A 26697-nucleotide genomic window follows, 5' to 3' on the forward strand; every position below is an offset into this window, starting at 1 on the left:
TTAAGAATAAGAAGAAAAGAGAACCATAGCAAATAAGTAAGAATCTCCCATTCCACTAGAAAGATCAAATAAGAAACCTCTCTTAAGGCTTAAAAACAAAAGAGAAAAGGGTATTTGAGAAAAATTGAAGTTAAAGGGTAGAACTAGGACAATTTGGGATTAGATTGATAGGATAAACACTTTGGGTACCTTTGGGTAGACAAGGTTTTATTCTTGTATGTGTCTAATTGATCTTACCTTTAGAATTCTTCTAAAGCTCAATCCAATTTTTATGAGAGAACCTTGATATTGATAAGCCCCACTCTAAAAAGAGACCATCATTGTCTCTAAACCTTTATTACCAAGCCAAATGAGTTTAAGCATTGCATAAGATTGATTCATGTTCTTGATTAATGAATGTTAAAGGAAATGGTTGATTTGAATGCATGTGAATATCAAAGGCTCAAATCAGTAAAGGTTGTGATAGCTTGTCTAACATCTTTAAGTACAGCTCATTCAACTTGCATCATAGTACTAGTAACTTGGACATTGATTCTTGGTGGTTTATTGGCAAGCTTTAGGAGCTGAGATCCCATTTTCAAACCTCACCTACCTTCTTATGTCTTGTTTATTTGCTTGAGGTCAAGCAAAGAATAAGTTTGGGGGTGTTGATGTTCATATATTTTACCCTGTTTTCCCTTAATATATTCACATCTTTTGCATCTTTTGCTATCCTTTTTGACCATTATTGCATAGTTTTAGGATTGTTCGTGCATTAGAGTATAGTTGCATTGCATTTGCATCTTTTCTTGCATAAAAAGGTGATTTTGGAGCCTAAGGAACATTGAAGCAATGCTGAAGAGGAGAAAGCAAGGGAGTTAGAGCTGAAGAACCAAGGTCCGGAGTTCCACTCGACCAGACACTCGACCGTGTGCGGAGAAGGACTCGACCGAGTGGAGGGAACAGAAGAAAAGCCAACTCGACCGGTCACTCGACCAAGCACCTGGTCGAGCTGACCGAGCCGCCTAGCTATTTTGTCTTCTAGCATTTTTAGGGATTCCACTCCTTTTTTTATATAAGGCCTTGTACCCTGCAGCCACCTTGGAGAAAATCTAAAAACTTAGTTTTTACCCTTTTGGGAATTTATGCTCTTTGTTTTTTACATTTCTTAGATTTTGTTCTACTTTTAAAGGAGAAAACAAGAGATTTCTTCATACTTGTTTGTTCAATAACTCTCAAAGTATAAAGAATTCGAGTTTGATTCCTTCTTCAATATTGTAGATCTCTGCTTTATCTTTCTAATGATGCAAGTTTCGTTATTTTCTGGGTTTATGACTTTGTTCATCATGTTTAGCATTTGTGAGTAGTTGCTTAGGATCTTGAGGATGGGTTAGGCTGGATTGTGGTTAAGGTTTGTTTAGCTAGGTCAAGCTTGATTGTTATAGATCTCTTCTAGGCTAGATGTACTCTATGCTGATCCTATAACTGAGAGGGTAGGATTTGATTTTAAGCTTCTTAGCATCACACCAATGTCTAGGTTGCAAGATAAGGCTAGATCTAGAGATTATCATTAGGCATGCTACGATATTAGATGTCTTGTTTGATTTTTGACATAAATGATCTGTTGCTTAATGCTTGCTTGTATAAGTTCTTTGCTTTGTGAGAACAAGTCTAGAAATATATGAGCTTGATTGTTTTGCCATGAGAGTGGATTAACATGTTCTAGGAGATCATTGTCTAGAGATTAGCTCAAGTTGATTGAGATTTGTTGACCAAGTTAGATGACCTTAATCATTAGTCCAACCTATGAATCCCTCCACAAGACCTTCCTTGTCTATTGATTTCTTAGTCTAAATCATGTTGTTTGGTCGTTGTTTGATTTACTTATGTCTTGCTCTGTTTTGTTTGCATTGCTTTGTTTCTCGCATTTGTCTGACTCGATCCTGTACTCGATCGCACACTCGATCGAGTGCTTGCTCGAACTCATCCCTAGAATTCTTGTTTATGCTTTGTGTTTGTCCTGTTTTAATTCCTATTTCATTTTAGTTGCTTTTCTGTTACATTCATTTAGTTTCCTGTTCATTACTTGCCTTGCATTAGTTTATTACTTGCATTACTATAGTTTCTATTTCTGTTTCATTGCATTGTTGTTTAGATCATTCTGTTCTCTTTACTTTTAGCATCTAGTTTTATAAGCTTTTACATTCTGCATTTTACATTCATCATTAGGTTGTTAGTGACAAACATCCTACATATTTGGCTTGACTTAGACAAATATTCATAACCTGATTGCTTGCATAACACTCATTTAGGATTGACATCTCTTATACTACAACAGCATAAGGGAAATTGAAACTCCTTGCATTCCACCTGTTCATCATCACATCATATCATCTCATTCATCATCACCCACCATAAAATGCCAAGTTTCAACAAGTCAAGGAGATTGAGTTGAGAATGCCATTGCTGGATGCATTCACACTTGTTCCTCACTACCAGAAATTCCTCAAGGACTTGGTGATGGAGAGATCAAAAGAGGTTCAAGGCATGGTGATACTGAGTCTCGAATGCAGTGCAATCATTCAGAAGAAGATTTTACCCAAGAAGCTCAAGGATCTTGGATCAGTCACTCTACCTTGCTCCCTTGGACCTATGTCTTTTGATAGGTGCCTATGTGATCTTGGCGCTTCAGTTAATTTGATGCCATTCTCTGTGGCTAAGAGGTTGGGTTTCACAAGGTTTATGGGTTGCGACATCTCCCTCATCCTTGCAGATAGATCAGTGAGACTTCCACATGATATTTTAGAAGACTTACCTGTCAGGATCAGAGACGTGGAAGTGAACCGACTTTGTGGTTCTGGAGATGGATGAAGAACCGAAATATCCTCTGATCTTAGGAAGACCGTTCCTGGCGACTGCTGGAGCCATCATTGATGTCAGAAATGGCAAGATTGATCTTAATCTGGGCGACGATTTCATTATGAAGTTTGACATCAAGGATACTTTGAAGAAGCCAACAATAGAATTTACAAGTCTTCTACATTGAAGAGATGGATAAGTTGGCTGATGAGTTGTTGGAAGAATTAGCTGAGGAGGATTATCCAAAGACCGCTTTGACCAAAGATGGAGAAAAAGGATTCCTGCATGAGGAGACCACTAGACTCCTACAGAGAAACAGATGGACCATATAAGCGGGAACTTCGGTTGGCCGTCGAATTTGAATATACCCCAATGACGTTCGAAGTTTCCCGGCGCTACACTTTTTGCATCTTCATCGATAAATCCGAAAAGATAAACTTCAATGTAACCTTTACGCATAGGAGTTCCTATGTTGTTCGACAACCACTGAAGCAAACCGGAATAAAACCGTTCCGCGTTTTGAACGTTTGCGTTCTTGTCTCCATCCGTAGGCCAACCAACTTCTCCAACGATCAGTTCCATGTCGCCGTGATTCAACACATTCAAAGAAGCTACAAGCGTGTCGAAACTAGCGTTGAAGACGTTCGTGTATATAACACCGTTATCGTTAACGGTGTTTTGGCCGTCAAAGAAAGCGTAGTCGAAAGGGACGTCACTGCTTAGGCGGAGACTGAGGAAAGGGTAAATATTGACGGTGAAAGGAGCTTTGTTCTGCGCGAGGAAGTTAACGATTTGTGTTATTTCTTGGATGATGTCGGAACGGAATCTTCCGGCGGATGGGACTTGGTTGTCCAAAGGAGAGTTGTAAACGTCGGCGTTTAAAGGAACGGTGGCTTTGATGAAATCACCGACTCCAGCTTCGTTTAAAGCAGTCTGGATGTTAAAGAGTGCTGGGTACGTTAGGTTTATGAAAGATCCATTGTATGCTGTTAAGAATGGCTCGTTCCCTACGGCAACATATCTGCAAAAAAAAAAAGAAGAGGAGAATTCATATATTGATATTACTAATTATTTTTGGGAGTTTGCTAAAGTTGATAATCTTAATTAAATAATATCATAATTCAAATAGAATTTAAAGCTTTAGTAAATTCTACATTCTTGTGATATATCATATATTTCAGAAACTACATGATATATTATTGGTATTTTTTTAACGCAGTAAAACACTAAATCTCTCTAGTTAAGACTTCGAAGTTGGTATTGGTATTTTTTCCCAAAATGTTGGTTCTTTTCCGTAATAATCCAAACCAAATGGAAATTTGGCTATGATCAAATCTAATATGACTAAACGATCTCGCATCAAAATCCAAATCAAATCATATATACTTTGTGCTACATATTGTTGCAGTATTTTCTTACTAAACGATCTCGCATCAAAATCCAAAACAAAAAGAAAAAAAAGTATAATAATAAAATTAGAGAACTCAAGAGATGAAATGTTAGATTGATTTCTGCGTTACCAAGTCATATTAGGAGTAACAAAGCAAAGAAAAAATAGGATGAAGAAACGTAAATAAGACAAAACAATTTACTATAAAAGAAAAAAAAATAAAAACTTAGGAAACGTAAACCATTAATTACATAATATGGAGGTTAACAAAACCGAGAAGGGGATCGGAATGAACAATGTCACGCTGAAGGTGCCTTTTAAGCCTTCCAAGACGATCTCAAGAAGAAGACGAAAAAAAAAAAGAAACCTACATTAAAAGGATAGCCTGTGCTTGCTTGGCCTTATTGAAGTAGAGTCCGGCCTTCTCGAATATGAGGTCAACAAAGAACCTTGCAAGCACCAAGGCTAAAAAAACGAAAGGTGGACAAACAGGTTTCTGGTAACCCACATAGCCACTCAAACAACAATACAAAATAGTCAAGATAACATGTTGGATAGAAAGATCTGGTTCCGGCCAGTTGAGTTGCTTGACCGCAAAGCCTCCCGAGAAACTCCCAATCGTGTAAGTACTAAACTGTACGCAATGTAAATAGTAAGAAATTTGAAACGTAAAGAACATATAGTATAAGTTGATGTTCCACCACTTGTTTTGTCCCATCCAGCAAGTTTTGATATTATTAGTAACTTTCGGAATCGGGACGCAAAACGACCTCACCACCAAAATAGCCATAATCAAGAAATGTACTGCAAGAACAGCAAGAGCAGGCATGATCTCAGCCGTGTCCATGTCTCCCCAAGAAGAAGAGGACCAGAGTTGTATGATCGTTGCCGTTAAACAACCGAAAGTTGATGAGATGCCTATTACATAGTATATAAACCGCGCTTTCCAACAATTCACTCCTTGGATTATCGCTGTTTCGTATGATCTCATGATCGATGTTATAAGCTGGTTTCTAATAAGGTTTTTGTTTGTAGGTGAACTTGTACGAAGAATTTACTAACGGCCTCTCTACCCTTATGTTTTATATATATCAACTGTGCCTATTCCTAATAGGATTGGGGGAATAGATTCCGTAGGGTTTCCCAAGGATATATTGGGTTCATTTTTCCTATTGTGCCTTCATACAGCGGTACTTTTAAGCCCATTAAACATGGACCGTAATACTTTTTTTTTTTTTCTGTATATGGCCGTAATAATCGACGAATTCTATAACTAATCACGAGTTACTTTGCTTAATATGGGATGTAGAATGGATATGGTTTGCTTTGACTTTGGTTGTATTATGTGGGCATGCATTTGTTCTACAACTTTTGCATAATTAACAACTATCCTTGTAGTTGAAACATATTTGGTCCATTACCTGTGTGAACTGTTTTATAACCTTTCCCTCCGAGAGAAGTAATTGCAAAAACCATGCAATAACCTCGAAGATTTTTTTGAAAATGTTTGCTTCGTCGGTCAGTACCTGTAGACAACAAAGTGAGAATATATGATTTTTAGAATTTCTTCTCTTGTTGAGCCTCTCATCGTACCACATCAATGCACCACAATATTGACATTTAAATTCTGGATCACCATGATCTAAATAACTTAGAAATATTCGTAAAACAAACATATCGTTATAAATAAATTAAGTTTAATAATTACCTGAGTCATTAGCTTTTCATGCTTTATTTCTCCCTTTCCCTTTAGATCGAGTTGTTTTTCTTTGGTTTTGGTCTCTCATCAATGTCATTTGGTCTTGGATCATCAGACAGATAAGCACTTGGCATGTCTTTGTCACTGCTCATTAAATGATATGCTTGGTCCATCTCGAAATGACAGTCATCTGCTTTACCAAATTTTAGATTCGTTAATGGACTCACCTATAAAAATGAAGTCTTAGGAGAATATAAGTAATCATACCATCAGATGAATCTGGCCAGTAGGCATCATTAAATACAACTTCCAAATTCCTTGGTAGAATAGTAACATTGTCTTTTTGTGTTTGTAAATCAATGGTAGAGGAGCAGTTAATCATATATGCTGAATGATCATCTTCATCTTAAACATAGTACACCAAAATAATAAATAAGTTACTCTTAATCTGAATGATCATCTTAAATTTGAATTCTAGATTTTTATGAAATATATAGGGATAGACAAATTGTTCTCACTATTTTATTTATCTGCTGAAGTTGTCGACTGATTATTAGTATAAAAATTCCTCCTAAATGATCTTAGTTTGTTTCTAGCTCTTTCAAAGACACATGTGGAAGATGGAGTAGATGTAGATTGCTTGTAATAGATCTATTTAACACAGTCTCTGATCCTCTAAAAAAAACTATGTAGGTGCAAATTGTAGAAAAGTTTAATTTACATAAACGTATTATTAACTCTATTTTAAAAAGTTTAATTTAGAGGGAACTGACACAATATTATCTTACCAGATTGTAGAACAAAAGAATTGGAGGAAGGTGCAGGTCGAATTGGCGGTGTTGTGAGTATGTCACGTCTTCTAGCTGGTAAGTTTGTAATAGCTTCGAACACTCTTGTAAAAACTGAATTTATTGGAATAGTAGAATTACATTGAGTACACTAGATGGATTATTTGATGGCAATTGTCTAGTTCTCTTAGGAGTTTTTAGACTATAGTCACCTGGACTTGAGCCTATATTTCGCTTTTTCATATCTCCACAAGGAATTTGTAAATACTTATGATCTGAGATGGGTTTTTAATCAGAAATTTTGTTTAATGAAACATGAACAAACACACATCAGGTGATTATTATTTTCTAGTTGTCGAAAACTGTTTTAATTAATTAGAAAGATCTAAAGAATCTTTTTTTTAATTGAAAATATTTGATTAGTACACCTATTGAATGTCTATTATATTGTAAATTTCTTTAACTTAGCAGTAAATTATATTGTCAATTATAGAAAACCTATTTGGAAAGTTAAATAATCATCATTTTTAACAATATTTAACAATACATAGGTCATATCAACCATACAATACAACAAAGTTCAGGTTTTCTCAGAGGTGATGATGATATTGTGTTTCCCTGCATATGGAGATAAAGGTAAGTTTTCGGAATGCTGAATTAGAGGGTATTGTCATAGATTTATTGTCACATATAGTTTATAATTTGAATATTTGAATATAGGGCTCGAAATTACTTCAAGACAATATAGTACAATTGAAAATAGATAAATAATAAACAGTAATTCCATAAAATATTGTGTTTATCTAAATCCACATTAAAATTTATTTGTTAAACACAACCATTAAAATCTCTTGTAAAATAAACACACTAATATTGAGAAAATACTTGCCCTAATTTTTTAACAATTAATATTAACATAGTTTTTATTTAACTAACAATAGATTTTAGTATAATATATTTTCCCTACTTGTTTTATAAATTTAATCATTACATTAACCTTAATGTGAATTGCATTTTATTATGAAATAAGAAATAAACTTTAAAATGGTTCACAATGCGACCTTTTTAAACAGAAAACCATGCTTAGACCTCTAAGCTTATTGCAACAAAAATTGAAACTCCAAAAACAATAGACGACTTAGTGATTCATACAATCTAATCTCTTCTCTACCACTCCTCAACCATCAACTGGTCCATCTCCATCATTTTGATCATCGATTGCAAGAGGAATTGAACCCAAACAGGCATTCTTAGAAGATGATGAATTATTAGAAGAATCGTCAGACATATCATCCTTCCGCTTTGATGATGGAGTAGTGAAAAGAGTTGTTAGTTCTTCATCAGCAACACTACTGTTTGACAACGTTCCAATTTCCTATAAAACATAATTAATTATTAATATATTTATACTATATATCAAAAATTTATAGAAAAATGTCTATATTTACAATTCATTTATTTAGGGACTATACCTCATTTGCACTCACAAGAGTGGCTAAATCATCATCATCCATTGAATGTTCAACAATGTCATCTTTCTCAACTTCTAGACCAACAAAGGCATGACAAACCTTGTATGTATCAGTTGCATCTTTGATATTATCATTTTCATTACTCACAACAAATGGAAAAGTCTTTCTGACCAGATTCTGAATTTCATGAGGGATGTTTGTTGGATCTTGTATCTAAAAAGCAAATCATATGGTCAAAATATGAAACTTGAATAGATATTCATTGTCCTACTACTAAAACACATGAAATTTTACCTCGTCAAAATGGTCATCCAGAAGCTGAAGAGATGATTAATGTATGAGACTGTTTGCATTATTCTCAAACAACAAACATTTGGTCTGCGCAGTGGTATCCATCACACACAGAGTCACTCTGTACCTATAATACATATATTTTAGCATAATTTTTTTAAAATATATATTAATATATTAATCTTTTACTAAATTTAAACGACTTAAAATATTTAATAAAATTACCTTGGTTCAACTTTGTTGTGACTTTCATTACATCCAGAACACCAGAACAAAGTCTTCTTGTTCTTTTTAAGAAATTCATTCTCAACTTTAGGGACTTTGTAGCATGTTTTAGTACACTTCATACATACAAAGTAGTACCATGTAAATTCGGTATCAATAGCATAGACAGCACACATGAACCTAAATTTGCCCTCCTACAATATCGGGTATTAATAAGTAACATATAGAGAATGAATTTTTAAACAAATTATAATAATCCATGTAACGCCCGCGAACCAAAACTCTGCGTTTTGGGGGTGAGTGTCGATCGTCACTCATGTGGTGTCGGTCAACACCACTTATTTCTGGGAAGAAACTTGGGAGATGTTATCTTAGGACATATTAAGGCGGAAAAGATTAGAATTGAAGCGACCAGGTTCATTACATTTTCTATCTTATTAAGTTAATTTGCTTTTTTTTTTTTGTTTTTAAATGTTAGATGTAGTATATAAATAAATAAATAAAACTTATTTTGCAGAGCTTACATTGACTGATGAAGAAAGGAAAATATTTTGTCTACAAGAGATAAACAAACAGTTGAGAAGAAATGGTTCTTCGCTCGAGTCTTTTAAAACTCTGCCCCAGCTTAAGAATGAGAATATTCCTGCTTTAAACCAGTTAATAGCTGATGAACGAAGATTCATCAATCAAACTGATTTAAAAAAGAAGCATCTGGAGTGGTTAAATATGCTGACGGAAGAGCCAAAGAAGATATATGATGAGGTCATAGACTCTATTTTCAAAGATAAAGGTGGGGTATTTTTCTTATATGGTTTCGGTGGAACTGGTAAAACATTCCTTTGGAAAGTTTTATCTGCAGCTGTAAGGATCAGGGGAGAAATAGTGTTGAACACTGCATCTAGCGGTATAGCCTCTCTTTTGTTAGAAGGTGGCAGAACAGCTCATTCAAGGTTTGGCATTCCTCTAGAAGTTCATGAAACGTCAATGTGCAGAATGTCAAGGTCTTCTGATCTAGGTGAATTAGTCCAAGAAGCGAAGTTGATAATTTGGGACGAAGCTCCAATGATGAGTAAATACTGCTTTGAGACTTTGGATAGAAGTTTGAAAGATATAATGCGTGATCCAGAAGATAAACCTTTTGGGGGTAAGGTCATTATTTTTTGTGGTGATTTCCGTCAGATACTTCCTGTTATTGTTAGTGCTGGTTGAGAGCAAATAGTTAACTCCTCGCTCAACTCATCTTACCTTTGGAATCATTGTAAAGTTTTGAGGCTAACAAGAAATATGAGGTTGCTCCAAAACATAACTCTCAAATGAAGCCAGGGAGATTGAAGAGTTCTCGAAATGGATTCTTGATGTTGGAGAAGGAAGACTTAATGAGCCATATGATGGAGTTGTTGATATTGACATACCAGAAGAATTGCTTATCAAAGAAGTAGACTCTCCAATTGAAGCGATCATTAATGCAGTATATGGTAATTCGTTACATACAGCCAAGGATGCCAGCTATTTTCAAAGCAGAGCTATTTTGTGTCCTACGAATGATGATGTCAACACTATAAATGACCACATGATCTCCATATTAGAAGGTTAGTATCAGCTTTCTGCTAATATTCCTATTCATTCTATATACTATATGACGTTTCAGAGCTGCAAAAAAAAAACACCTTCATAATAGGGTTTTAATCGTTGATTGTTTTACAGGTGAAGAAAAGGTTTACTTAAGTTCAGATAGTATTGATCCTGCAGATAAAAGGAATAAAGACAATCCTGCATATAGCCCGGATTTCCTAAACTCAGTTAGGATTTCAGGAGTACCAAACCATGCTCTTCGGTTGAAAATTGGTTGTCCAGTAATGTTGTTACGCAATATTGATCCTTATGGCGGTCTAATGAATGGAACAAGACTACAAATTACACAAATGGTTGATCATGTTATACAAGCAAGAATCATAACGGGTACGCGAGTTAGTAAAATTGTTTTTCTACCAAGAATGGTATTAATCCCATCAGATACCCGTCTGCCTTTCAAGATGAGACGTAGACAATTTCCCATAAACGTTGCTTTTGCAATGACTATCAACAAAAGTCAAGGTCAGTCTCTCTCAAATGTTGGTTTATACTTGCCTAGACCTGTTTTCTCTCATGGCCAGCTATATGTAGCTATGTCCCGTGTAAGCAGTAAATCAGGATTGAAAATTCTCATTACTGACCCAAAAAGAAAACCTCAAACAAAAACAAGGAATGTCGTCTTCAAAGAGGTTTTCCAAAACATTTGATCCATCTTCATGCATCCCTTCGTAAGACTCTGTTTTTACTCTGTTTTCAATTCTTTTTAAATTTATACATTTGTTTGTCTTTTAATTATTTGATCATTGATTTTTTTTTGCAGGTTTTCTTTTAAATTTCCACCCTTCAAATAAATTTCATAAATTATATTATTTATGAACTCCACCAAATTCGTGCTATCTTATATAGACATATTGAGTTCGTTTATTTAATTTATTCCAAATATTTATTATATTTCAAATTCTACCACTATATTCAATTATTTAGCTATGTATATATTATATATTTATATATATATTTTTAGACAGGTTGAATAACTAGACAATATTTTTAGATTGAAGAAATTCTAATAATATATACACATTTATAGAAACACAGGCATAAGGCTCAGCTAAAAAAGAAGGTTACAGTACCAAAGGTATATGATACCTAGAGGAGAGGATAGAGGCCAGAGTTAATGATATAAGAATGGAATGTAGTCTGTGTCAGAGTCAATATCGTCCTCACATAAATCAAATGTCAAACAAAAAGTACATACTAATTTGGGATAGGTTGAGATAGGCTAAATAATATGAAAATAACTTAAACAATATTTATATATTTCAAGTTATAATAAACATTTTGGCCCGTTCTGTAGCACGGGTTACTACCTAGTAAAAAATTGAAAGATAAAAACATACACATATCAACCATAGCTGTTTCTTTAATACATACAGACTGCGATTATCTAAACTATACATATATACTTTTACTTCACATTACCATATAATGTTCTTGCCTCTTGAAAGCTTAACTAGCCTAGAGATCGAAACTGTGACTGTTGAAGTGGAAGAGAGGATGATTCGCCGATCGACAGATGCTATGTGACCGTATCTCTTTCGCTACGGTCGCCTGAAGAGCCGCTGGACCGCATACTATCACTCCAACATCCACACTTCCCCATTTCCCATTCAACGACTCAAATATCTCTGCAAAATCACAAAACAATAATACAAATTTACATAAACCGCTAATTTTTTTTAACTAAACCTCTAAAGTACCTCTGTACCTCTAAAGTCAGGTCTGGTGCCATAACGCATAGTGGTGTAACTCTGGACATCTTCTTCTTCTATCTCCAAGCCTTTGAGCTCTGCTGTAGATGGATTATGGGGTTCTTCTACATTCAAAGCTACCTTTTTATTGCCCTTTGCTTCCACTTGACTGGTTTTGTGACCCCAGCGATGCCAGAAAAAAACCACAAGACCTCCAAAAATCAGCACACTTGCAACCATACAAACAAGAAACAGAAGTCCCCTGGACCACCATGTCGTTATGTTGTATTTGTTTATGTAAAAGATGTCCAACAACGTGATCATTGCAATAAACCCAATGGTGGAGACAACTAGGTAGAGTCCAGACCATATGTTATCCCCTGTACCTACTAGAACCGACATGGGACACCCGTTGGTTTGTTTTGGCTTGACAGAAGGATGCACCACCTTGTGAACCATCCCATCTTCCTGTTATAACCATGAAACAAAGTAGAGTTCAAAAAACTAAATACAAGACCCATTGCAGATACCAAAAATATTATACATGTAATTAGACTTACCAAGAGAGCCTCGGATTGTCGTGTGACATAGATGTGAATTTCAAGGTTTAGTTTCTTAGAGAAGGAAGGGCAAATGGAAGGTATGTCAATTGCTGAGAGAAGAGAGAGCTCGTCTGAGTTTTTAATGGCCCAGAAAACTAAAACCTTACTTGGTAAACAAGGTTTCCCATCTCTTTTACGGTGTAGTATATCACTTAAGATGGCGAAGAATGGCGTAATTCCGATTCCTCCTGCTACTAAGATCAGGTTCTCATACCTGCACGCAGCAATAAACCTTTCTTGAGTCAAGCTAAAGCTTATTTCATTGAAACAGTTCATGTAGACTTAAAAATGCATTACCCTAAGTGGTATGGAGATTCATGGCCATAAGGTCCCTCCACACAAGTTGTTATTTTGGGATATGACTGAGGAGAAATGAGCTGGTCTTGATTCTCTGCCTCATAGAGATTTGACAACTGGTCCCTAAGCTTTGCAGTCCATCCACCAAGAACCTTTATGAGAACCATTACATGATGGTCCCCATCTAAAGGGCTTGATGAAACACTGAAAGGATGCCATTGTAGGCCTGATAGTTCCCTCACTTGAAGAAAGATAAAGCTAAGCGCATTGTATCGCATATCTGGTTATAAAAAAATCGGAGAGGAACGAAGTCAGTAAAATGCTTTTAGATTAGAGAGGTAAATGGCAGAGTGAGATTAAACAGAGTTGTTACTTGGTGGTTTCGAAAGGACTAGTTGGAGAGTTCCATAGGGTAGACTCTTTGCAGAGATTACATCTACAGTCCTTCTGGATTGGCAGAACCTCAAGAAACGGTCAAGAATGAAAAGAAATATTCCTCCAGAAACTATACTGAACAAGAATTCACCAACGTGAAGTGCCAAGAAGACCACAAAGACAATGTATAGTTGATGGGTGTAGAAGAAGAGCTCAAAGTAAAGCTTTCTCACGGTGTGAAGCGACGTGACCCACATCAGTAAACCAGCCACTAGAGTAATAACTCCAGGTAAATTAGCAACTCCATTAGCTTCCCATTCAAATAACTGAGAGAAGTAAGTTGTGATGATTAAACTTTAATATAGAACACAGTAAGAAATATAAATAAGACTGTGTGTGATAACATCATCTAAAACCTATTGATATCAATCAATACAATAAAACTTGGATGTTTTTCACCAGGTGATGACACCTCAGCATTTTGGAGAATTCTAGAGTTGACACCTCAATTAAAATAAGTAACCAATCAAATTAAAAAAATTAATACAACTCATCATTTTTCTCCAATAATAATCCTCTGTTCCACGTCACTTTACTCTAGGTTTTTTATTATGTTAACGTGTTCTCACCATTAGGTTTATATTATACGCAAGTAACCTATCGTGATTATAACTTTACCCTAATATAACCACCCCCCAGACAAAACTTACACGTCAATGTGTTCTTATGTTTCTCTTAACAAGTTTGGTAGTCTAAGAATGAGTACGGTGATTATAACTTTTCCCAAACCTTAATTAAGTGAATCTAAGTATATTGTGCTATTGTTTTCTAAAATCTTCTTCTATGAGTATAATAATACATGTTTCCTCTAATCTTCACTTTGTGATCATTCTTCTACCAAATAAAAAAATTAGATTTTACAAAGATAACAAAAGAGAAATAAATAACTTCTTTGACAACAAACAAACTATAGAAAAATTAGGTGATTAAATTTGTATAAACTACAAAAATAATACACCAGAAAATCAAGCTACACTAATATTTCTAATTCCCATAACAAGTAAATAAAATAAAATTTGAGAGTAATGTTGGTAGTGATTTTATATATTATAACATGAACTAATGTCAAATTAAACAATATATAAGTTCCAAAATTGAAGGTTTTGTATTATAGTTTAAAGTAGTGAAAACTAAATAATCATCTACTTAAAAATTACTTTAAAAATTAACCTAATCCTTATGCTATTAAACAAAAGTATAATAGTATTAAAATAATACACAAAATCATAGGATAGTGTCTTTAGTCAAGTGGTTACAGGTTTACAACACCACATTTAAGACCTATCCCTCCAAAATATGTTTATGTATTTTGACCAATATTAACTTTTCTAACAATTAAAAACACTATAAAACAATATATGATTAAATTTATATTAAATACAAAAATACACTACAAATTCAAACCACGCTAATATATCTCCCACATTAGGGTAAAGAAAATAAAACATAACATACATTAGGGTTAGTTAGGCTATTTATACAATTAAGTCTACTCAATTTAAAAGTAAACATTTATAAGCCATCTTAGATTTGAGATTTCTCAATCATTAATTTATTTGTGCATTTTCTATTTTATTATTGTATAAACCATAGTTTTTACAATTAATCTAGTTCCAAAAAGAAAGTTCATATTTTCAAGAATTTAATATATCTAAAAATAGTTATAAAAAGTATTCCCGCGGCGTCGCGTGAGTCTAACATAGTCTTATATAATATGAGAAGTTTTTTTCTAACTTTGCCTACCAATACGACACTTTGACATTCTATATTTGTGACACATGTCTTTTTCATTGATCTTAAAGTAAACATTTTTTTATATACTTTATTTTATTTATATCTTATATGATGTATAGTTTGCTTTTTAAAATATATTTCTTCCAACTTTTAGTTTTAACATATAATATATTTCCTAATGAAAGCATGTACCATATAACCTAAAAATAAAACTACTAATCAAACCAATTAAAAAGAAAAAAAATTTATACTTTAAAAAAAAAATGGAAGCCAGATTAACTTATGATAGACTAATTTAAAAATAGAAAATATGTTCTAATATATTTAAAAAATCACATTGTATTCAATAATCATATATATTTTATTAAAGACAAAACTCAGATAAAATTAAATTAAATTAAATATTCTATAAGTTACAGTTTGACTGTTTTTAAAATGTATGTACAAAAAGAAAATAAAAATAGCATAATTTATTAATCATCCCATGAAATAATAGAAAAAAATAGTTTCACAAAATAATTTAATGGTAATTATACTATTTATTTTAAAATGATTAGAAAATAGAGATATTATATTGAATCTAAAAAGCATTAAATTTGACACACTTCTCTTTTCATGAAATTTATTCAAAATTTAATGCAAGATATAGTATAAGATATTTCATAAATTTTTATGACATGAGCCATATTTTAATATGCGTTATTCCAAAAAAATTTTATATTAAGAGTGATTACAAGATTAGAGAGTAATGCATATTAATAAAAAATTATTGCTAAATTTAGAGAGTAATGCATTTTTATCAGTGGAGCATATGATAAATCTTGAATACAGTTATTAATTATTAAAAATAATCATTGGTGATTCTTCTGTTATCTTGTAAAACATATTTTCTAGATTCATAATCTCATTAGTATAGTACAAAATTCAGGTTTTAGAAGTTTAGTTTATTGATTGGATGAATTTGAGTCTGTCTGATTTTTTTCTCACATATCTTATTTTAAAATCATCAAAATCTGATGGAAAGTCAACATATAGATATTATAAGTTCAAATATAGTTAATTAAAAAAAATAGATGTAAGTTAAAATAAATTAGAAATGTAGTTATGTCAGAAAAATAATTGGATTGTATATATTGTTGATATCAATTTTTCTGATTTTGTCTTCCCTTCCATCTACACCAATTGACATGTTGTAGAGTCCATTTTTTTTTTATAATTAAAAGAACATAATGAATAAGAATAGAGACAACGACTGAAAAACAACCCATCATCATTGAAGTATAACACATTTTAAGCATTCATATAGATTTTCTAATTCACAAGAAATTTGTTAGGAGGCTAATTGAAGAAAATCAAACCGTAGCAACATATTGTGGATTCAAAAAGAAAACCAACTATTAAGATTGAGTTAAAGAATATATAAAGTTGTAAAACCAATCGAAAAAAGATTAATATTTATCAATTATTTATCTTTACAATTGAGACTAAAACATAAATTTTATTTATTTATTTTCATTGTTACTGAGTTACGATAATAATTTTCTGGTTATAGAGATCTAGCGAAACATCATATAAGTCTTGATCGCATCCATATATTAAAGCTTTGGAAAAGATGTAGGGAAAGATGAGATTTATCTGATAATATTTGTAAACTATTTTCAATACTCAATTTTAATTCTAAATGTATGATATATGGTCTTTACACAAACATCATGTGTGGAAAGACTATCTCCAATATATATTCTATGTTTTACTCTAAAATAGAGTATAGTTTTTTTCAATGTATCAATCTATTTTATACTATAAAATAGAGTTAGTGTAAAAAAGTAAAGTTGCATATAGAGTAATCCTACCATTTACTCTATTTTAAAGTAAGATATAGAATAGGCCAATAAGGTTAAAGCAAATGTTATTTTATAACAGAGTATTGACTTTAAAATAGAGTGGGGTTGGAGATGCTCTTAGAACCTAATAATTTATCACAAAACAATAAAATCCAAAATAACAAAACTTCCAGAGATTTAATTACTTCAATAAAAAAATTTCTGATTTACTTTTGATATATTATCTTGCGTCCAAACATTAAGAACTATATATATATAAAGGAACACATATTAAACATTTTAGAAAAAAATTCATATTAAAAAAATCCATTTCAAAAATATATTTCTAAATTTAAGATATATCTTAATTAATAAAAATAAAATAAAATATATCTCGCACGAGCCTATTTCTAGTTATTAAATAAACTAAGCTTTACTATCATGTCAATATTAGATGATGTTACAGGAAACTTACACTCTTTAAAAGTTGACCTTGAATGGTCCATCCAACAACGTAACAGAGGCCATGTAAGGTGAAGAAAGCCATAATGGTATGACCAAGCCAAACATGATATCTTGTAGCATGCTCGAAAGGGATATCGATAAGACGGAGAAGAACTGAACCTCTGGAGATTGGAAGAAACAAAAACACCATACCCAACAATCCAATCATCCCAAAACGCATACCCGTTACCTCCAGCAGAAAAACACTGAACACACACAACACAAATAATGATTGGTATGAGACAAAAAAAATTATAAACAAAGCTGAAACAAATTAGAAGGAAATGAGTTAAAAGAACCTTTTTTCATCAGGAAGGACATGGAATAATTCAACAAGGCTGAGGTTCCTCAAGGCATAAGCATATATAGCCCAGAGGAAGAAAACAAAGAAGACCAAAATCCCAAGAAACTCAGCTGCAGAAACAACTCCAAATGGTCCATCCACAAGAACAGGAAATGTCCATAGCCTAAACCTTGGGAATTTCGATATCTTCTTCCTTCACAGAAACCAAAAGAATGTAACTTTGTTATCATCAACAATATCATTATACAGTTACTTAAAGGTTTATATTATAATATGCTTTACCACTGTATGTGACAATCAACTCAATGAAATAGTTTAAAGAATCTCAAACCAAACTTACTTGGTGAAGACCTTCTCTTCCCCAGAGATGATGAGATAGAGAGAAGCTAAGACGGAGATAACAAGAATCGGACCATTGAAAATTAGGAACAAGCTTCCTGCATGTTTTAGGCAATTATGAGATGGTAAACAATTAGGACAATTATCGGAGAAAACAAAGCAAAAGTGATGGTACATAATGTAACCTGTGAGGCCATAGAGACTTTGGGAGGAGAGAGCTCTCCATTTTGCGACGAGTTGATCGCCGAGTGTTCCAGGGTACACCAAAAGGAACACAACCCAAGTCACAAATATCACAGACATCACAACTTTCAGTACCCATTTTAAAGATGAAGTCACCACAGAAGATGATGATGATGATGATGATGATTGATCATTAGACAAGAGTGGGGTTTTATGTTCATCCATCTTTATTTGAAGATTCTATTTTCTCAATGTTGTGATGAGAGTTGGCTACAGAAGAAGCATCAGCTTTTAAGGAGAAGAAATTACAAATATGTTGGGAATAAATTAAAAAATATTCAAGAGGATATGATTAAGAGAGCCAAGGAAGAAAATTTCTGGACCAGTGAGGTTTAGAGCAAAATTACCAATGGGCATTAACATCTGAGAGTAACGTACTTGGGAGAGAGTGTCACCGTTTCATTTCAACCACAATTTAGGTGGATGGTAACAAGTGCTGACTAATAGTAGATAAGATGATTATTATGGCGATTGTAATGGTTTGTCTGTTGGACCAGCTGCGTTACTAAAATCACAAGTTAGAAACAAATAGCGTAATCAATGCAGCACGAAAGGTACATAATATACTTTCCACATTTGAGAGATTCAAGTGAAATAAGCTTGCAAGGTTTCACAATTGAGTTGTTTCTAGAGCTACTAAAAGGTTTAAAGGCACTAAGCCAAGAAAATAACTATTAATGTGTTAAGTTAGAGGGAAAAAAATCAGATGCGTTGGCCTAAAGTTTCTTTAATAAATCAAATCAAAAGAAGACTTGTTCCAAAGAGCTTTTTTTTGGTCTCAAAAAGGGATGAGTACGAGTGTACGACAAAAAAAAGGGATGAACATGACCATGACGAAACAACTCCCGTGATTGATGACTGGCCTACATGAAAGCATAAGCTGATGATATAAGCGTAAGGCTTTGGCTTAATAACAAAATAATTTGATGGATAGAGATCAATAGTAGAACATCTTAGATACCAAAGATTACCGAGCACTAGTAAAGAAACTGATCGGGACTACTTAACATGCACCAACAACTGAATTCACCACTAGTACGTTCTCCCAAAACATCAGAAAAAAAAAATGAATTTAAAAAAGAAAAACAAAAAGAAAGAGTAATAGAGGAGGGCATTAACACGTGATAGTAACGTACTTAGTAGAGAGTCTCACCGTTTCATTTCAACCACAATTTAGGGGGGTGGTTAATAAGTACTGATTAATAGTATAGATAAGATGATTATTATGGCGATTGTAATGGTTTGTCTGTTGCGTTACTCAAAATATCACAAGTTAAAAACAAATAGAGTAATCAATGCAGCCCGAAAGGAACATAATATACCTTCCATATTTGAGAGATTCAAGTGAATTAAGCTTGCAAGGTTTTACAATTGAGTTGTTTCTAGAGCTAGTAAAAGGTTTAAAGGCACTAAAGCCAAGAAAAATAACTATTAATGTGTTAACCATTTTCCAAGACTAATTAACTAGCTAGTTAGAGGAAAAAAAAATCAGATGCATTGGCATAAAGTTTCTTTAATAAATCAAATTAAAAGAAGACTTGTTCCAAAGAGCTTTTCTTTTTGTCTCAAAAAAGGATGACCATGACGAAACAACTCCCATGACTGATGACTGGCCTACATGAAAGCATAATTAAGCTGATGATATAAGCGTAAGGCTTTGGCTTAATAACAAAATAATTTGATGGATAGAGTCATAGAGATCATTTGTGACAAAAAAAAAAAAAAAGTCATAGAGATCATAGTAGAAAATCTTAAATACCAAAACTATGATTACCGAGCAATAGTAAAGAAACTGATCGGGACTACTTAACATGTCACCAACAACTGAATTCACCACTAGTAGGCTCTCCCAAAACACCAAAAAGATCAACAAAATTGATGTAAACAAATCCAAAAAGATTTCTTCACTCTAATTAGTCCAAAATTATCTTCGAGTCCTCAATTTAAACGAAAAAGGATTAAAAATCGTATAATTTACCTTACATGAAAAATTAGAAATCAGTAATCACTCATGTTTAATATGATAGTGGGGCAAAGGCAAGTAACTCAGAAAGAAATCCAACAGAATCAAGCAAATTATAGTAAAAAAAAAAAGAAAGCCCAATAGGCCCATATAATTGGGAGAGGCGATCATCGGAGACACCGACAAGTGGCGAGGGAGAAGCGATTTCCGGAGAAGATCGGAAGCTATGTCCGGTTACTGTGATCTCAATATTAGATATATTATTCCGGTTAATCGAAAACAAAGAAGTCACGTTCGGGGGTTTTGGAGGAGGAGTTAACCAAATCTGAATTCTGGATAACCGGAATTAATATATCTAATACGCAATGATCAATCCCGATTGTTACACTATCTCGCGTCTTGAGGTCAAAATGCAGAGTTCAGAGTCGAACAGATGTCTCTGCTTCAAATCCAAGTATGACTCTCTTTAAGAAATGCAGGTACCTTCACCCTTCAGACTTCTAGATTAATTTGATTAGCGTTATATAGAATAGATGTCTCTGTTTCATCTTGGTTAACAGAACAGCTGCCATACATAAACTTTATAACTCCAAACAATAACCCTAATTTATACATTGCAATCTTCCTTGTGATATTATGCTTGTATAAGACATGTTTAAAATATATTATCCAGGAATTTTCCACATTTCTTGTTGATTTTTTTGAAGTTGTTGAGATCATAGGAATCTTCCATAGGTTTTTAGGGCATTCCGGTATTTAAGACGCTTCCGATTCGATTCGATTCGATTCTATTCTGTGCAATACCAGAAAATTCAGTTTGATCCGGTTAATTTTTAGCTGTTTTCCGAAGTTTTTGGGTATCTGTTTTGGTTATTTTTGAGTATGTTTGGACTTTATATAACTCCAATGTTTTTTTAGTTTGTATTTTAATTATTTTCTGATATTTTATATATTTTTTTCAGGTTATTTTCAAAAAATTAGTTTGGAACTACAAAAATAGTAAAATACTATTAGCTGAATTCTGAAAGCTGAAACCTACAAATTAAAATTCGTTAGTGTCTGTTGACTCGAAGGCCACATAGATTTATCCCAAGTTCCTAACAAATAATTAAGGCAACAAAAAAACAAATAATTAAGTGAAACAAACAAATTTGAAGCTTTTAACAAATGTAAATGGTGAGATGGACCTTATATTCACGTACTTAACACGTAGAGTATTTATATATGTATCCCCCAAAAAACACGTCATTACGTGAGTGTTCTGTGGACACCAACATTTTCATTCTCTATCAAAGTTAATCGACAAAAACATTTTCTTGGCATACATCAAATAGCTTGATCCTACTACCATTATATCACTGTTTATCAACGTCTCTCCACTTTGACACTTTCTAGTTGTTGTTGTCCTGCTACGTTGTACTCTCTTCTTAGTTTACCTTGCTAAATGGGTTGAGACGTCCTTGTAAGCTACTAGATCCAATTGGGTACACATCTTTGATCTTTCTCTCTTAACGGTGGGGGGCCATCAACTCTATACATTTGTGTTTTACATTACCCACTAGATTATTCAATGATTAATTCAAGAGTAACTGGTCAATCTTTCATCAAATCATCATCATCATTGTTGCCATTAGGATTAGTATATCAAGTTGGTAAATGCTTGTGCTCCATATAGGCAACGACCGTCAACCATGACTTTATCTACTCTACTGTTTGGTTGTTAAAAAAAAACATATCACTTCTCATAGTCGATGACCACAACTCTCTGTTCTTTTATGAGATCAAACTTTTTAGGGTCAACAAATCATATCTTATTCTTATGTTTTTGAAGTTTTTAGATATATACTAGTATATGTTTTGTGATTGTATTGAAATCAATAATGAGTATATTTAATACAGTGAAATAAATAAAGGTCCCACAATAGTTTCGCATCAAGACAACTCATATGTGTTTTTAAATGTATTGTTTCATAATTTGTTCCTTCCCATTACACTATTGACAAATCCATGTACCAAACCTAAAAAACCTTGTGTCTTTAAAATCCCATTATCAGCTGTTTCTGAGTCGACCAAGTTTTTTTTTTTTATGGTCCTCTCCCTCTTTTCTTGTTTTTATATACTTTTTTCACTCGATTTGTTCAAAGTCTTCTTTCTTCTTCTTCCTTTTTGTTAACATTATTGTCTACATGTTTTGAGAGCGATGTTGTCAATATTTATTAAGAGATTAGTCAAATCTTTGTGTAGACCACATGCTTTTTTTCTCTTAAGATAATTTTTGAGGTACAATCAGAAAAAAACAGAGGAAGAGGTAAGAGGATCTTTGTGGGTTTTGAAGATGAGTTCAAGAACTGGAGCCTTTATGCTTCTGATCTTGCTTTTCTTCCACATTTGTTCTGTATCTGCGCTCACAAATACTTTAGACTGTAAGTTTATGTATATGCAGATATAAATGATGAACATCATAATTTTTCCTAATGGTTTTCATATGGTGCAGCTTCTGCTTTAAGTGGCCTGAAGAGCGAATGGACCAGTTCTCCTGATGGTTGGGAAGGCTCTGATCCTTGTGGAACCAATTGGGTTGGGATTAAATGTCGAAATGACCGCGTCATTTCAATGTAAGAAACTCGATTTCTTCTGGTTTGTTTGCTGCTTCTTCCAATAGTCCTTGCCGACCTTTAAGCGTTGTGTTGGTGCTTGTTGCAGATCACTAGGTAACCTTAACTTGGAAGGAAAGCTTCCTGCCGATATTTCGTTCTTGTCTGAATTGGAGATCTTGTATGTCTTTTCTTCTACTTTCTACTTTTTTTTCCTTTCACATAAAAAAAAAAGGTTATTGTGCTCTCATCTTATGATCCAATCTTTTTTAGGGATTTGTCATACAATACTGGATTGTCCGGACCACTTCCACCAAATATCGGCAACCTTAAGAACTTGAAGAGCTTGTAAGGAAACACAATATCGTGAGATCTCTAGTACAACTTATATACACATCTCCTTGTCTTATCTACTAACTCCCTTTTACTCTCCAGGATTCTTGTGGGATGTAGTTTCAGTGGTGAAATCCCTGAGTCCATTGGTTCTCTAAAAGAACTTATATATCTGTAAGATTTTGTTACTTCCTATTATATATAAACAGTCTCCTTTTTTTCAATTGCGTTCTCTAAACCCATTAACATTAATCTGTGTTTACTCCATACAGCTCCCTGAATTTGAATAAGTTTAGTGGAACGATTCCAGCTTCCATTGGACGGTTATCAAAACTATATTGGTTCGATATAGCTGACAATCAGATCGAGGGAGAGCTTCCAGTTTCTAATGGGACTTCTTCACCTGGACTTGACATGCTTCTTGCAACTAAGCATTTGTACTATATATATTTCCCAAATCTTTCCATTTCGAGTATTATAACCACTCCTTTAATATACTAATTGTTCACTTCCCTCTTGTAGTCATTTTGGGAAAAACAAACTGTCGGGAAAGATCCCAAAAGAACTTTTCAGCTCAAACATGACTTTGATACATGTGTAAGCTTTCATACTAGATACAAAACAGAGAGATTGAGAGTAGTAACTAACAAAGTGACTGCATTGTTTGTTGTTTTATCGATAGACTCTTGGATGGAAACCAATTCACAGGCGAAATCCCTGAGAGCCTTGGCCTCGTTAACACGTTGACCGTGTTGTAAGTAGTAAAAGATTTGTTTTTATTTATTTTTTTTAAGCATTTTAGTTCCTTAATCTCTTGTGTTTTTTCTTTCTTTCAGACGCCTTGATAGGAACAGACTAATTGGAGAGATTCCTTCAAGTCTTAATAATCTTACAAGTCTAAACGAACTGTAAGTGAGCAACTAAAGATTTGTTATGTATTTGTAAGATATAAGTGAAAAGAGGTAAAAGAGTTTGTAGTTGAATGTATTTCAGGTACTTGGCCAACAACAAATTTACTGGTAGTCTTCCAAATTTAACCGCCTTGACCAATCTCTACACATTGTAAGTTTTTTTATATTTCTCTTCCTTTTTTTTGCTGCTCAATCTACCATCACTAGTTACCCTTCTCAAAACCTTCAAACTTTATCAATCTAATCACATGATGTGACTGTAATGTAACAGGGATGTAAGCAATAACACTTTGGATTTCTCACCCATTCCTTCATGGATCTCCTCATTACGCTCCCTGTCAACATTGTATGAGCCTTCCTTTCTCTCTTTACATCTTTTGATCTCCATGTGTCTACTTACTAAGAACAAATGGTCTTATCCTTTGCAGAAGGATGGAAGGGATCCAACTCACAGGTCCAATACCAAGTTTTCTCTTCAGCGCTACTCAGTTGCAGACTGCGTGAGTCACACAATTCTTATAATTGGTAATCAAGTAAAGCTGTGAAAAGTGTAGTGATTGGGATGCCTTACTTTTTTTTTTTACGTGCGCAGTATCCTAAAACGCAATCAGATAAATGAAACATTGGACTTTGGTACCGACTTTAGCAACCAGTTGGAGTTTGTGGATTTACAATACAATGACATATCTGAGTATATACAACCAACTAAGAAAGAACTTCAAGTAATGTATGTATCCTTGTCACAAAACCAAAATGTCTTGTATTTTTTTTTTCAACCTATTGCTTATGTCTGTTGATATATATTCGCAGATTAGCAAATAACCCAGTGTGCCTAGAGGCGGGAAACGGACCGAGTTACTGCTCAGCAATACAACACAATACCTCTTTTTCTACACTCCCAACAAACTGTTCTCCCTGTGAACAAGGCATGGAAGCGAGTACCACGTGCCGCTGTGCACAGCCATTCATGGGAACACTCTACTTCAGGTCTCCTTCCTTTTCAGGGTTGTTCAACTCCACCAACTTCTTAATCCTACAGAAGGCAATCACGGATTTCTTTAAGAAGTATAATTATCCTGTAGACTCCGTGGGTGTCCGGAACATTAGAGAGAATGAAACTGATCATCAGCTTCTTATAGATCTCCTGGTCTTTCCATTAGGCAGAGAGAGTTTTAATCAGACAGGAATGTCACTTGTTGGTTTTGCGTTTAGTAACCAGACTTATAAGCCTCCTCCTATATTTGGCCCTTACATTTTTAAAGCTGCTCTGTACAAGAAGTTCTCTGGTATGCTGAAACTGTTCTTACACAATCAAAGAGTTCTAATATTGGTTCCATATAAGTTCATTTACTCTACCTTTTTTTGCCACAGATGTAGAAGAAGGTTCCAAGTCAGCAAACATGGGCATTATTATTGGAGCAGTAGTTGGTGCTATTGTTCTTCTACTGTTGTTAACTATAGCTGGGGTTTACGCTCTCAGACAGAAAAAGAGAGCAGAGAGAGCAACCGATCAAAATAATCCTTTTGGTACGACAAAATTTACTAAGCTACTTACCAAAGCCTCCTCCCTTTACTGGAACCACCCTGAAAGATTTTTCTTTTGCATGTTGCAGCCAAGTGGGATACGAGTAAGAGCAGTATTGGTGCTCCACAGCTAATGGGAGCAAAAGCCTATACTTTTGAAGAGCTGAAGAAATGTACAGACAACTTTTCAGAGGCAAATGATGTTGGGGGTGGAGGTTATGGCAAGGTTTGTGTCTTAAAAAATGGCCTCAACTGAAAGTAGCAATGGCTTTAGTTGAAAATTCTGATCCCAGAAATGATGGTGAAACAGGTGTACAGAGGTATTCTTCCAAATGGGCAACTCATAGCAATCAAAAGAGCTCAACAAGGATCTTTGCAAGGAGGGTTGGAGTTCAAAACTGAGATTGAGCTTCTTTCAAGGGTCCATCATAAGAATGTTGTCAGACTCTTGGGATTCTGCTTTGATAGAAGTGAACAAATGCTTGTCTACGAGTACATTTCAAATGGGTCTCTTAAAGACAGTCTCTCAGGTAAGTATCAAAACTATATCTTCCTCTGAAGATTTATTGATAGTTCTTGGATGCTGAATATGTTAGTAATGCAGGAAAGAGTGGGATTAGATTGGATTGGACAAGAAGGCTTAAAATAGCACTAGGTTCAGGCAAGGGCTTGGCTTATCTTCATGAGCTTGCTGATCCTCCAATTATACACAGAGACATCAAATCAAATAACATCTTACTTGATGAAAATCTTACTGCAAAGGTTGCTGATTTTGGCCTTTCCAAACTTGTGGGAGACCCTGAGAAAACTCATGTGACAACACAAGTGAAAGGAACCATGGTGAGTACAGAATAAATCATCCTCCTTTCACTTTTATTTTTCTCATCAGATACATTTTTGACTCGTATATGGGATCAGGGATACTTAGATCCGGAATACTACATGACAAATCAACTGACGGAGAAGAGTGATGTATATGGTTTTGGTGTGGTGATGCTCGAGCTATTAACTGGTAGAAGTCCAATAGAGAGAGGCAAATATGTGGTGAGAGAGGTGAAGACGAAGATG

At 34.0% G+C, this 26697-nt stretch overlaps 4 protein-coding genes across 4 annotated transcripts in view; 2 read left to right on the forward strand and 2 right to left on the reverse strand.

Annotated features, from left to right (window-relative positions):
- Window positions 224–5075, reverse strand: LOC104763301 (glucan endo-1,3-beta-glucosidase 8-like). The gene is made up of 5 exons (XM_010486689.2): window positions 4974–5075; window positions 4600–4862; window positions 3173–3859; window positions 515–554; window positions 224–250 (listed from the first exon to the last, which is right to left on the reverse strand). Exons 1-5 carry the CDS (start codon window positions 5073–5075, stop codon window positions 224–226), a joined length of 1119 nt encoding a protein of 372 aa, XP_010484991.2.
- On the forward strand, window positions 9430–10982 carry LOC104763302 (ATP-dependent DNA helicase PIF1-like). Its single transcript, XM_010486690.1, has 3 exons — window positions 9430–9847; window positions 10023–10292; window positions 10408–10982. Exons 1-3 carry the CDS (start codon window positions 9430–9432, stop codon window positions 10980–10982), a joined length of 1263 nt encoding a protein of 420 aa, XP_010484992.1.
- Window positions 11644–18560, reverse strand: LOC104760958 (ferric reduction oxidase 7, chloroplastic-like). Its single transcript, XM_010483963.2, has 9 exons — window positions 18247–18560; window positions 18063–18159; window positions 17718–17915; window positions 17390–17624; window positions 13296–13623; window positions 12923–13202; window positions 12584–12839; window positions 12041–12491; window positions 11644–11960 (listed from the first exon to the last, which is right to left on the reverse strand). Exons 1-9 carry the CDS (start codon window positions 18467–18469, stop codon window positions 11791–11793), a joined length of 2238 nt encoding a protein of 745 aa, XP_010482265.1. The 5' UTR covers window positions 18470–18560; the 3' UTR covers window positions 11644–11790.
- Window positions 22058–26697, forward strand: part of LOC104760959 (probable leucine-rich repeat receptor-like protein kinase At5g49770) — a 40252-nt gene continuing 35612 nt past the window's right edge. The window contains exons 1-18 of the mRNA XM_019240343.1: window positions 22058–22690; window positions 22762–22882; window positions 22971–23042; window positions 23135–23209; window positions 23297–23368; window positions 23467–23631; window positions 23717–23791; window positions 23877–23948; window positions 24031–24102; window positions 24188–24256; window positions 24377–24451; window positions 24534–24605; window positions 24698–24832; window positions 24916–25391; window positions 25477–25632; window positions 25719–25855; window positions 25940–26159; window positions 26234–26469. Of these exons, the coding sequence (XP_019095888.1) occupies window positions 22603–22690; window positions 22762–22882; window positions 22971–23042; window positions 23135–23209; window positions 23297–23368; window positions 23467–23631; window positions 23717–23791; window positions 23877–23948; window positions 24031–24102; window positions 24188–24256; window positions 24377–24451; window positions 24534–24605; window positions 24698–24832; window positions 24916–25391; window positions 25477–25632; window positions 25719–25855; window positions 25940–26159; window positions 26234–26469 (2388 nt within the window). The 5' untranslated portion in view covers window positions 22058–22602. The remainder of the gene's footprint in view (window positions 22691–22761; window positions 22883–22970; window positions 23043–23134; window positions 23210–23296; window positions 23369–23466; window positions 23632–23716; window positions 23792–23876; window positions 23949–24030; window positions 24103–24187; window positions 24257–24376; window positions 24452–24533; window positions 24606–24697; window positions 24833–24915; window positions 25392–25476; window positions 25633–25718; window positions 25856–25939; window positions 26160–26233; window positions 26470–26697) is intronic.

Source organism: Camelina sativa, chromosome 18 (assembly GCF_000633955.1).
Source record: "Camelina sativa cultivar DH55 chromosome 18, Cs, whole genome shotgun sequence".
In the NCBI taxonomy this organism is placed as follows: Eukaryota; Viridiplantae; Streptophyta; class Magnoliopsida; order Brassicales; family Brassicaceae; genus Camelina; species Camelina sativa.

Coding starts and splice junctions, on each gene's coding strand:
- LOC104760958 (XM_010483963.2), bottom strand. CDS start 18,469: ATGGATGAACATAAAACCCCACTCTTGTCTAATGATCAATCATCATCA. Junction 13,624..17,389: donor AAGGTCAACTTTTAAAGAGT/GTAAGTTTCCTG, acceptor TACTTCTCTCAG/TTATTTGAATGGGAAGCTAA. Junction 12,840..12,922: donor GAATCTCCATACCACTTAGG/GTAATGCATTTT, acceptor TGCTGCGTGCAG/GTATGAGAACCTGATCTTAG.
- LOC104763301 (XM_010486689.2), bottom strand. CDS start 5,075: ATGGACACGGCTGAGATCATGCCTGCTCTTGCTGTTCTTGCAGTACAT. Junction 4,863..4,973: donor TTTGCGTCCCGATTCCGAAA/GTTACTAATAAT, acceptor CATTGCGTACAG/TTTAGTACTTACACGATTGG. Junction 555..3,172: donor GACGGCCAACCGAAGTTCCC/GCTTATATGGTC, acceptor CAGCTCCTAAAG/CTTGCCAATAAACCACCAAG.
- LOC104763302 (XM_010486690.1), top strand. CDS start 9,430: ATGCTGACGGAAGAGCCAAAGAAGATATATGATGAGGTCATAGACTCT. Junction 9,848..10,022: donor AGAAGATAAACCTTTTGGGG/GTAAGGTCATTA, acceptor TCTCAAATGAAG/CCAGGGAGATTGAAGAGTTC. Junction 10,293..10,407: donor CATGATCTCCATATTAGAAG/GTTAGTATCAGC, acceptor ATTGTTTTACAG/GTGAAGAAAAGGTTTACTTA.